The sequence below is a fragment of the Teleopsis dalmanni genome, chromosome 1 (assembly GCF_002237135.1).
Source record: "Teleopsis dalmanni isolate 2A chromosome 1, ASM223713v2, whole genome shotgun sequence".
Classification (NCBI taxonomy): domain Eukaryota; kingdom Metazoa; phylum Arthropoda; class Insecta; order Diptera; family Diopsidae; genus Teleopsis; species Teleopsis dalmanni.
The window spans coordinates 171,624,746-171,638,146 of record NC_051846.1 but is presented as its reverse complement, the minus strand read 5'-3'; the positions used below and the strand labels follow the sequence as shown (position 1 = coordinate 171,638,146).

At 26.9% G+C, this 13,401-nt stretch overlaps 1 protein-coding gene across 1 annotated transcript in view; it reads right to left on the bottom strand.

The window, feature by feature from the left end:
• Positions 1-12,514, bottom strand: part of LOC119666707 (protein sprint-like) — a 79,881-nt gene extending 67,367 nt beyond the window's left edge. Inside the window, exon 1 of the mRNA XM_038075990.1 lies at positions 11,639-12,514. Within this exon, the coding sequence (XP_037931918.1) occupies positions 11,639-12,483 (845 nt within the window). The 5' untranslated portion in view covers positions 12,484-12,514. The remainder of the gene's footprint in view (positions 1-11,638) is intronic.
• Between the last annotated feature and the right edge of the window lie 887 nt (positions 12,515-13,401).

Sequence of the window (13,401 nt, the reverse complement as noted above, 5' to 3'; positions counted from 1 at the left end):
ATTAATGAATTTGCAACAAGCAAAAGTTGGAAAAATTACTTTTATTTTTAGTCCAAAATTTTTTCTCAACTCCCCCATTGAAATATGAAATATTTTGTCTTTGGCTTATGTTTTGATGCCCGATGCCCTATCCTTTTCCTCATCCAAATGGCAAATGTTATTTAGCCACGCTACTTAACTTCGTCTTTATCTCCTTGATGGATATGAGCAAGATATATGTGTTTATGTGTGGATATACTATTTATGAACGGAATGGAGTGTTCGCTAGTTGTTTTTCACTTTTTCGCAGTTTATCAGTTCGTACTCGTAGCTGCCGAGTAATCGCACGATTACTCGCATGTGAAGATACACAATTTTGACAGTTGTGCTTAAAATGTCATTTGTTGTTCGTTTATGTGTCATTTTTGTCGTAAAACATGTCAAATTAGCGAGTGTCGTTAGAAATTTGTCTTCACTTCTTGCTCTTTTTATTAACAAATGTCACATAAAATTATTTTAGTTTCTTTGGAATGAATTTGTTATGGACTTTTTAGGTCAATTTGATGTTATTAGCTCGTTAAGTGGAGAATTCAACTCTAATTATGCCATTACTTTTTGCTTTTTGAAATTGAAAAATATTTATAGTGAGAAAGTCATATATAATTTTTTTATGATACTTAACAATTTTACTAAAATTATGTTTATGGTGATATGCTATTGAAACATATTAATAATCAAGAAATATCGAAAAAATGGCTGAATGGATTAATGTTATATCCGCACTATAAAAAGTACTTGATAAACTACAGTAATAGCATTGTTGCTTCTTAACATTTTAATGATTAAGAAAGTAACAAGAAAGTATGGCTCAATGGATTAATTTTATATCCAGATTAAGAAAATTATTTTATAAATTATAGTAATAGTATGGTTGTTTCTTAACATTTCAGTTTTCAAAAAACTAGCAAGGAAGCATGGCTTAATTTATTAATAATATATCGAAATAATGTTAATGTATATGCTTTCCTTATTTTTTAGTGATTGTAAACACAGTTTTTATGGTTCTTTAAAACTCACTTTTAATTATTATTATTATTGGGAATGCTATAGTATACACATAACATTATTTGCTTCACTTAATCATAGCAAATTTATAATACATACCATATTATTCCAAAAGGTATAGCATTTTATCTGAATTGAAATATAATTGATACACCACTTTCAAATTTAATTGCTATAACTCACACATTTTAATTAAAAATAACTTATTCTGTGTTTAGTATTATGATTGCTGTATAATAACTTGATAATAATATATAATTTTGACATATCTTGTGGATATATCAATTCTGTTATATAGTTCCTGCTTAAACAAATTTACTGGTATGATTAGTTTCTTCAAAGTGACAAAAATAGTTATATAGTTACATTATAAAAAAAAGAAGTATTTATTTTATTATCATCTAAATTTTAATAATATAAAAAAAAGATATATATAATATAAAAAAGGTTCAGTTCAGAGACAGCACAATTTAGATTAACGGAGATTTATATTAATTAAAAAAAATAGTTAGTATAAAATGAATTTTAAGGAGTCTCTGAATAAGTAGTCAAGGCGTCTTTACTAGATATCACGGCGCATAAGCTGATATAAACAGGATAATCTTTAAGAAAGCAGGATGGCATACCAGTCCATAGCACTTAAACATGGCTAAATTTGCTTATAAAGATGGGCTTTACTGTTTAAATTATTTTTAATTAAATTTCAATTTATTTAAATTTCAATTTATTTAAATATAATTAATTAATTTCGATTTTGATAAAAATTTTTGTTTCATTAATTTTAAATAAAATTGTTCATTTTATATGTATTGATTTTCGATAAAGAAAAAATAAAAAAATAATAATTTTTGTTGTTGTAGTTCACTACTTTTCGAAAACCTCTTTAAAAAGAAATTATATAAAAATAAACGGGGTACAGGCAGCCAAAGGAGCGGATTATTACAATCATTTATGCTAGATCTTTTGACAACGAAGTAATTTTTACCCAAATAAACAATCAAAGAAATAAAATATTTGTTTTAATATTAAAGCTCGTTGTTTTGTCATTTATTAAAAGTAGTTAAAAATGGTAGCAATAATTTCTTACAAGTCATAATTTACTTCCAAAATTTCCCTTATTCAATACGCAACATACTGCAACCCTTATGCAGGCGCTTAATTAAGTAAAAGCCAACAAAATCGGCTTAAACTTGAGTTCACGAAGTGCACAAAAAGAAAGAGAAAGAGTAGCGAAACAAAGTAAATGTGTGTATTGTATTTATAAATACAATAAACAGACACACTCATATATATACACATACAAGCAAGTAATCACATTGCAAACTTCAATAAACTTTGAACAATGGCCAAAAAATAAGTGCATTAGTATGATTATTATTGTAAAAAGAGCATAAAATATAATGCAATTACCAATGAACAGCAGCACAAAATGTATAGCACAATAAGCACAAAAACAACAAAGGCAACAACAATAACGACAACATAATAAAAGGGGAAAAGAGCATCATTTTTATTATATGAAATTGGCAATTATTATCAGTAGGAAGCAGTTACCAAAAAATTTGAAGTACTTTGCAAAACGTACGAAAAGGTACATTTTTAGGATGGAATTTGAGAGTATAATTTCTGTATGTGTGTATGCGTGTATTTTAAAGTCCTTATAAACCTTTAGAATTGAAATTGGCATTATTGTATATTGTATATAAAAAGTTTATATAATATTAATTTGTAAAAGTGTTTTTATAAGTTAATTTTACAAATTGAATATTGTATTTTGTTAAAAGCAATTTAAAGCAACAAAAATGTATTTATTTGTATGAGCAAAAAAATTCAATTTAAATATATGTATATTCGTTGTAATAAAAAGAATTTCTGCTCTTTTGTATGAAGTTTTAAGAAAACTTGAAAATCTTTTTCTTCTTCTTTTTCTTTATATTTGCACAATTTCAAGTACAATTTTCATTTTTATTTGCATACGTTTTTGTTGTTGTTTATTCAATTTAATTGTTGCAAATACAAAAAGTGTTCCCGTTTGCTTGCTAACTTGGCTAAGCTTACTTTTTATTTGACTTGGCAGCACCGAAAAAATATTTGCTTTTTTGTTAACTAAAGAAAAACTAAGCCGGAATTTACTATTTATTTGGTAGCATTTTTTTAAAGTTTTATGTTTGTGCTGCACTTAAATACATCTTTCTTCTTTTTTTTCATAATTTTATTTTGCATTTGCTTTCGTTGCAATTTTAAAAAGATGTTTTTTATTGCTTTTGTTGAAATTTGAAGACTTTTTGTGTAAATAATTTATTTAATTTTTTTTTTTTGGCTGCACTTGTGCGTCTGCTTTGTGGTGTGTAAATAAATGAATTTGTGTCTGACAATGGCAATCCTAATTGACACTAGCTTTTCCATTTAATACTGTAGAATAAAAGAGGTCAAAAATCGTTGAAGTAGACAAGTACAAAAGGTGCTACATCTATTCAAAATGCAAGTCAAAAAGGTCAAGTGTTTGTATATAAAAGCTTATCTAAACAAAAAAGTATTTACATTTGTTTATTTTATAATTCAATTAAACCTTTTCTCAAATTTAAATTCACACAATTTAAAATTAATTAATGCGATTTCTTAAAAATTGTTGCATTTCATAGAAATATTTTCCATAAATATTGTTATACTGTAATTATATTATGCTAACTATTTGCAATCCACCAAAATCAATATGCATTTGTGCATATCAAAAAAGTTATTTGCAAAGATTTTCACTTAAATTTTGTAAATTAATTATAGCAACATTCACTTCAAGTCATGCAGTCACTCAGTCAATTGCAATTTTAATTACGAAATTCTACTTAAACCGCTTACCAATATTTCTACCTTCCTTCTCTCCAAAGACCTGTAAACAATTAATAAATAAATTGCATTGCTTGTTTCTGTACCCAACTTTTGATTGAACCCCTGAAGGCAGCCACTACTGCAGTACGACGTTGTACTGTACTTCGCGTTTTACTACGAGTACAACGCTGAGGTATTGTACTTCAAAAAGTTTTTCCATAATTTTTAGTGAGTTTGCAAATTTTTTATATTGCAACTTTATTACTTATAATTTTTTTTTAGACTACGATTTTATTAAAAGCATTTTAAAATTGCTATTATTGAAGGAAAATGCATTTGACGTTAATTGAAATAAATTTTACGAAAGTCAAAGAAACAGCTGCAAGTCATAATACAATAATCTAATAATTTCGTTTTAATATTTTTATTATACACAGTATTTCGGTATTATGAAGTGATATTGTGTTGTTAATATAATGTATGTTATTTAAGAAAACCACTTCTCTAAAAAAAGTACTTAAACTGCTAAGAATTCTTTCATTATATATGATGATCAGTTTTTTTAGCGTCAGAGGAAAAGCTAATCAAATTTTCGCCGTATAAACACATTAAATATTTAAATTTTATTAAAAATTTAAATTCATTTGCTATTATCGCCATATAAATGCAGTAAATGGAAATAATTATTTAAAAAATTTTAGACCTGAATGCACATTTAAGACTTATATTTATTCAATAATAAATATACATGTATAGATATACCATAATATACATAGGTCATTTAAAAACTTTTTCAGCCAACATATTTTTCTCTAATTAATATATGTTAAAGACAGCTTCATGTATGCTCAACACATTTGCCGTTATTGTAGGTTGTACAGAACAATTTAATAAGAGAGAGAAAGCTCAACAATATGCAGGCAGCGTATGCAAGTTAGTCGCTTTTTAAAAATCCAGCACTTTTATAGATATGCCCCCTAAAGACATCAGTTTTGTGATAGGTTTGTTGACACAGCTGATTAGGAAAGGATAGAATTCCAGTTCAATTCCATTCTAGTTGCAGTTATGAATAGGCCGGGCATATCCCGCAGCGATTTATTAGTTTAGGAGCTTCAATTTTTAACATTCTTAGCCAACATTAAGACCTCCCTTAAAAAAGCATTCTAAATCTCTTCTAAGCTAAGAGATTTAATGTGGTTTTCAAGCCTTTGAATTTCTTATATAACAAAACAATCGGCTAATAAGGCTCAGTGGATTCTTAGGATTGCTGGTATAACCTATCCTAATCTAAGATCTTTGATTCTTCTAAATAAACCACGATTTGCATGAGTTTTATCACGATATTAGTTTAATTCAGCGAATTAATATCCCACAGCTTCACTAGCTTAGTCATGTCGTGAGAATAGATAACGATGCTTCAGCGTGAACGTTTTTGAAGCAGCAGTTAGAGGAAGAAGATATAGAGGTAGATTGTGGCTCCAGTGAAGTCATTAAGTTGAGAGAGTATTAACCACAGTTGATTTACAAAACTGCGTCAGACTGAAATCTGGTAAATGGTTGTTATGTCCAGTTAAATACGTAAACAAGTAAGTAAGAAAATAGATAAGTAAGTAAGTAGCTAGGTATGTGTCTTGTTTATTATATAAAATTGATGTCCTTCGTCTTTAGGAAAAATATTAATTTTCCAAAAAAATTACTAACTGTTAGAATTTTCATATTTAGAAATAAAATACCCTGTATAAAATTACACAAGAAAGTTCTTGAAATACCAAACTAAATTGAAGTACTGCAAACTTAAGTACTTTGAAAAAATTTATTATGGTGTGGGTGTAAACTTTCACTTAAGCTAAAATGAAAATCACACCTCTACGCTTTAATGACAACGTTTCAGCCTACAAAGTTTCAAGTAAATTGGCTAACATTTCCACACGTGGATAATTGCCCCATATTTCAACATTATTTACGAACTACAATTACCATAAACACAAAACTAGGAAGTTTTTCATAACTTAAAATACAACAATAAATTCCCAAGTAAATTCCTATTTTTGGTTTTCGATATATTTTTCCTCATGCAAACTGAGAAAATAAAGTGAACACAAATAATTGCCAAAAACAAAAAAAAACAACAATAGCAATCATTGAATCTTTTGCACAAAATTAAATGTTTGCGAATTGTTGTTGTTTTTTGACACATTGTTATTTTTGCTTTTATATTTGTAGGAGTTGTTATTGTTGTTCTTTTCTGCTTAAAGGCAATGGCCTCATATTTGAATAAATTTACCCACATTTCAAATACACACGCTACAAATTTCCAACAAAAATTTTGTGACATACATGTGCGAGGAGTTTAGATGACAACGTTTAGGCTTGACAAACGCAGATCACATACACATATACAAACTGTTTATGAAGCATATGTACGTACATGTATCTGACATACATACATTATAGTATGCCTCAATAGAAAAAGTTAGGCAAACTAATTTGGGCCACACTTGGTGCAGGCATAATAGCGACGAAGAAAAAAAAGGCATTAAATCATAAAGTCAAAGCAGTCACACACATGTTCAATTGCATCGCACCGCGTAGGAATATTGTTTCGGCATAAATTTGTGTAATAACACATTCTGACTGTGTAACACCAGCACACAGCACACATCGTAAGAAATCATTTTAGTTTGAACGCATTTGAGTACTTACGTATATTAAATGCAAGGCTTTGTTGTTGCACTCAAAGAAAATGATTATTGCTACTTTACGCTGTCGCGTTGATGTGACACACATTTTTGCCGCACAAATTGCTTCATTTATGAAAAATGAAAAAAAAAAACAAAATATGACAATTTTGCTCCTAAATTGTTGCAGTTGCATTAAGTGTCGCAATTTAATATTTATTCAAAAAAATTTAATTTGAAATTATGTAGCACATTAATTTTTTTTTGGCACATTTTTATTATTATTAATATCTTTTTTAATATACCATATATATTATACTACTATTTTATAACTGTACAATAGTTATTATGACAATTATTTCTATGCTAGTGCGTATTGACACAATCTCTCTCAGAGTGGGTTTCATAAAAATTCTTTGCGCAGCGACATCTATGAATAAATGATGGTAAGCAATTTGGGTGCACCTGTTCTATTTTCTATTTAGAACGAATTCGCTTGATATTTTGTCATTATTTGATGATATATCACTTTATGCACTTCGCAGAATAGTACTTTTGGACTATTTAGGAGCGAATAAGTCAAACTTTTATATCTACGATATAAAATTGTAGAATATATTTTCTATTAATTTTAACTTCTATAAATAACAGACAACAAACAAACAAATCTTAAATTTTATTTTAAATTCACTTAAAGTAGCGCATAAACACATAAATTATTAAAATATGTGTACCGGGATGAATATATGTTCTATAAATTTCCAGGTATTCTATGGATTTGGCCGATTACGTAATGCTCATATGGACTGTGAATACAATGATCAAGCATTGTCGCCAGAAGACAATCGGAAAACACCAAAAGGTGTTTTTTGGGCAAACGGAAGGTCAGTGGATACTTTCCATTACACATCACATTCCATTACATTTTATTAAGACATGTTCTCTCTCAATTTACAAAAGAAATCTTGAACTTATTCTATTCACAGATAGTTGTTACAAATTCTTTTTATTCGTCTTTGTTTCTAGCAAAAAAACGTGACAGGCTAAAAGTTTTCTGTATTTCATTCGCTATTGTCCTACCTCAAGTAGTTTCCGTAGACCTGGTTTTCTCACTTTTGGGAATTCCACTCCATGACAACATGAGTCATGGTTTTCTCAATGGGTGACCTACCCATCCGTATTTATGTTGTAAAATTTGTTTCTCTATGAGTCTCTGATTAGTACGATGCTAAAGATCTTAATTTGAAATTCTAGCAGGCCACCATACACCAATAATACGTTGTAGGATCATATTAATATAAGTTGGAGTTTTATATATATATATATGTACGATTATATATATATATATATATATATATATATTTGACGAAGTTAACTAACAATTAATATAGTCTATATTTTTCTTTGTATATATGTATGTGTATAAATATACATATATATGCGTAATTACATATTTATACTTCTGTTCTAAAACTATGTAGCTTCTCTAGTGCCCCAACTAAACTCTATAAATATTAAAAATATTCATTTTTATCTTAACTTTGTCACCACAAAAACTTAAATTTATTTTTTATAAGTCAAAATATCGTCTGGGCGGCAGTCATAAAATAAAACTTAAATGTAAATTGAATTTTCTATGACCACAATTGATGTCGACTCTTTCGAAATGCCTAAATTCATTTATGAAACTCAAGGCAATAAATTAATTGTAAAATATATGAAATAATAACAACAAAACTATGTAATAAAATAACTAAAAAGCACTCATTTTTATTGCATAGAAAAATTGTTTTAAATTTGAACTAAAATGTATAAAATTTGACATAAAAAAATTATTTTTCAATAATATATGTTATAGTAAGATACATAAAAAACTTTCTTTTAAATAATTTTTACTTTTATATTTATTTTAGTATTTTATTATTAAATTTGAAATAACTTTTTGTTCATCTTTGTTGTGGTACCAAAAGTTAAAGTTCAAACATATGAAATTTTTTAACTATTTGGAGAGGAAAACTTTTCTTTATGGAAATTGTAGAAATTTTCTTACAAAAAAAAATAACTCTTTTTTTATTTTTTGCATAATTTTTCAAGAATATTCATAAAATGCTTCATTGCACACAAATTTTATAGGTTCATACATACGTTAACCTGAGAAGGTTTTTTCATGTCAAACTTTTGAGAAACACTTTTGGAACTTTTTCGATGCAGGAAGTTGTCTTAATTTCCCATGGCAACATAACAGTAGAGTCACTTATCTGACGACACACAAAAATGCATCCTCCTTATTGATTTTATGGTTCTAAATAGAAAAGTGCAAAGTTTGTACAGAAAATTGGAATAAAAAATTATTGTTTTTCGATTTAAAAACTTGAAGAAAAATGTTAGTAATAAAATAAATAAAGTAATTTTTCAGATAACTAAATTTTGAATATAATTATTTATTTAATATTTAGCTTTGATACTTTTAAAAATACATTGTAAAAAAATTAAATTGAAAATAATAAAATCAGTTCTGATGATATTGATATTTACTTGAATTCATATTTATGAGCATAAATACACATTCGTACAGAAAAATATCTCAACATTTATTAACGTAATTATCTTCGTCATTAAAAATGTGTTCATTATAAATCTTCAGGCTCAAATCTCTGCCTTAATTGGAGATGATTTAATTTATTATGTAATTGTTGCAGCTCATGCCTTTATTTATTCTATTTATAATATGGTTGAAGGATTTGGATATTGATTAGTTCCTTTAATACTAGCTACCTTCCCATGAGTAAATAATATAATATTCATCACAAAGCCTCAGGATCGAATATCATTTTATAGGAAGTTTATGTTTTTGTTTACAATTTTTTATTTTATTTTATTTTATTTTGTTAATTCCGTTTTAGTATCAATATTCTAATTGATTGAACTATATTTAAAATATAACATATTGTTAAAAATTATTGCATTAAATAAAAATAATAATAATTAAACTTCCTAGCTAAATTTTGATTAGCTATATATATTTATTACAATATATATAAAAAGAGAAAACAAATTATGTTATGGGAAATTATAATTAGTTTTTTAACATTACTCATACATACAGTCAGTGCTTAACTAAAGACATGAATATGTAATAAAATAAAAAAAATCGAAACAATATCTTCGTCATCTAACAGATGTCAATATCATATTAATATTAGGATCAAATAAATTAATTTTGTAATTTTTATTGGTCATTATATGCATTAGTTAGAATTATCAGTTGAAGTTGTATAGTTTTAAATAACAGAAGTTAATTAACAAATATATATTATTAAAAAATATGTTCAAACTTAAGCTAAAAAGAAACTTTTTTGTATTAGTTTCACTCAAGTCCAAAATTTAATGTAACTGACTTAATGATAAAGAAATTAGTGTTCGATAGTATCATAGCAAAGGATCTTGAAGATTTGTTTTCCGAAGAGTAGATTTCTTTGATATGTAATAATATAAAATTGAAACATAGTAATCATATAATCACTTAAAAATAAGACTTAATTAAATAATTAAATAAGTAATTCATTTATCTACTAATTAATTATTTCTATTTGTTTTGCTTCACTTAGATTTCGTCTTAATTTTCCTTACTTTATTATTAATAATTTTTCTTGACTGTATTGTAAATACTTCAAATGCAAATTTGTTTGTAATCTTCCTTACAGTTATTGCTATCGACGTTTTTAAAACAAATCTTTCGCCCACTATGAGTTCCTGTCAAACTTGCTTTGCATATTCCACAAAATTGACATCGGAATGACGTGTCGCCTCTTATGTTGTGGTTGAATAATGAAGTTTTTGTTTACCAGTAACTCGAAATGGATGTGAAGGGATTTTGAAGTGAAAACTTTGGAATTGCATTCTTAGTTTTCTGTCAATTGGAAAATATAGAATATGCAAATGTTTTGTATGCAATTTATTTGAATGCACTGCCAAGAAAATAAAATTGAAACATTTTATAGAATATTCTTAGTAATCACACCTTTAAACTGTTTCACACCTTTAATAAAACAGGGGGAACTACAATATATGATAATAAGACTATTAATATGTACAATATAAATATAAAGTGTTTCTATTCATAAATTCATAAATTTAGAGGGCAATACCTGTACCTGTCTTTGGAATGGTCTTTATTTCAATTAGTCGTACCAATAGAAAATTGGAGTTATTATGTACTATGCGGAATAACTTTTTGTAATTTATGATTTGTATATATTTCGTAAATCAGAGTTATTTTTGTTATTTTTTGGAAACCGAAAGCAGGCAGTCGTAAGAGTTGGGAATCTGTCTCAATACATATATATTATTTTATCTTCACTATATTTATACACAAAGTAAAGTAATCAGAATATACTAAATTTTCTTTGATTTGGGTCAGGAACAGAATACTATGTCGGAAGTCACAAATTATCAACGAAATATTTAATTGGCCTTCATTTGAAATACCAAGTTAGTTCTGTTTGGATAGGAGTAGTCTTTGCCGCAGATGATTGAGAGCCTTGTTTCTTTTAAGAAACATACATACATGGCACTACATTCCATTCTGTATCTTTTAACTAGTTTACATAGCATTAATTTCCCTTTGAAGCCAGTATCCTTTTCATTTGTATTATATTCTGTTAATTTTTTTTTTAGTGCTTAGTGCTTTAGTTCTAATTTCATATTTTAACTGTGTGGGAAGCATGCTCCATAGTTTAGAAGACTTTTCAAGTGCTCAATATTTATTTTTTTAAAAAGTCGGAAGATATCATATTTACTCCAGGCTATATTTATAGATATTTACATACAAAGTAAATTCAAATATTACTTTAAAACAATTTAATATTTTTAATACGTTTGTATTCAATAAAAATATATACGTATTAAAATTAAATATGTACGAGCTTTAAAAAGCATAATGTGTATAGCTATAGTTAGTTTTATCTACTGTATTCTAAGGAAATATATGAAAAATTTAAATAATAATACTTACAATTTGTTTATATTTATATTTTAAATACATTTCCACTTTTCAAAGTATTTCAGATAAATATTTAAAAGAAACTTACCATTTATTTGGCTTAAATTGTGCCACTTCTGCATAGCGACGCCCCATTGGTACTTCTTGTGGACTTAATAGCGTATCAGAAGTAGGCAAACTTGTTAACTGTTCACCATCAGGATCGTCTTCTACAACAATTTCGACATCATCAACATCCGAACTAGTGGTGTTGCCACTTTTATCCATAGTTTCATTAACATAATTTTGTAATTTTTCACGTAAAGAATAATCATCAATACATGATGATGAATTCGATATACAATTCTTACGATCAGTTTCATCGATATCATCAGTTATATTACCATTTTCAAGATCATGATAATCTTCAATGACAACATCATCACCAGAAGAACTTGCTTCAGTTGTGCTACCATCACTTGAACGTGATACACAACTATCAACACTTGCAATCGAATTTCGATTACTTTTATTATCGTTTTTTATATTATTAATGTGTTGATTGTAGTCTTTCTTCAAATCTTCCTCCTCATCTGTACAAAGTGATGAATTGTTAGAACAAATTGAAGAATCAAGCGATTTCCCTTTGTCACTTTTTAAAATGGTTGAGGCATTAATTTTAATCTTAACCAAATTATCATCAACACAATCATTATCGATAGTTGAACTGCTCATATTGTTATCGTTGTCATGCTCCTGGTGTTGTTCGATTATATCCGCAGTCTGTGGCACAATTATGAGTGAAGTACGCTTACGCATAGTTTCATCTTTGGCATCGATATTATTTTTAAGCGTCTTATCGCATTTCGATAAAACGATAACTTCAACTTTGGAGCTATCATAGCTGTTGGTAGTGGTGGTGTTGTTGTTATTTAAACTCGTTTCAGTAGACATTTTATATATTATATTAATGCATTATTACACTTAAATATATAACTATTTTTAGCACTTTTTTTACAATATATAAATATTTTTTATTTTTACCATTACATTATAATTTTAAGATTTTAAAGTCATTTGTAATGTAATATATTGAAATTCTAGAATATATTAGAATATATTATTATATATTATTTATAATAAATACAACAAAAATTGTTTATATTGAGTAAGCATTACGATTTATCATACGTGTATTTATTTTGGCAGTTATAAAATAATTATTCTATCAACTTTGCTTTTATTTTTAATATTTAATATTACTTTTTATTTTATTCATATTATTTTATATATAAATTAACATATGCATATCATGAACCGCCCTTGTGAGAAGTTTATGGCTTTGCCAAAAATATATTATTGGCAAAATGTACAAGATATTAAGTTACCAAGTGCAGATGTTATGGTTTTATGTCAAAATTTTCCTGACTTTTTATGTGTCCTTTTTGAGCCAAAATTTGTCACTTCATCATTTGTCGATAGCAGCTGACATTTATACTTCATTTGAGGTGTAAATTTCATTTGTTTCAAATTTTGATGGGTGCTTATAAAAATCCCCGCCCTTATGTCAAGTATATAGGTATCATATATCAGCGTTGCGTGTTGGTGTGAAGTGTTCCAAAATGTTATTACCAATAAAATTATTTTATTTGTATAAATTCGTGAGTTGTTGTGATATTAAATATCATTTCTGCATATTAATATAAGGTTTCTAATGTATATATCATAAACAATATGGTAATGAGAGTGTTAAATGAATATAAATATTTCAAGTGTGATGCTTTTTATATTCGTAAATATTTGTTTTTATTTTTTTTTTCAACAATAATGTAATGTGAAAGACATTTGAAGTATTTATACAATTGAAAATTA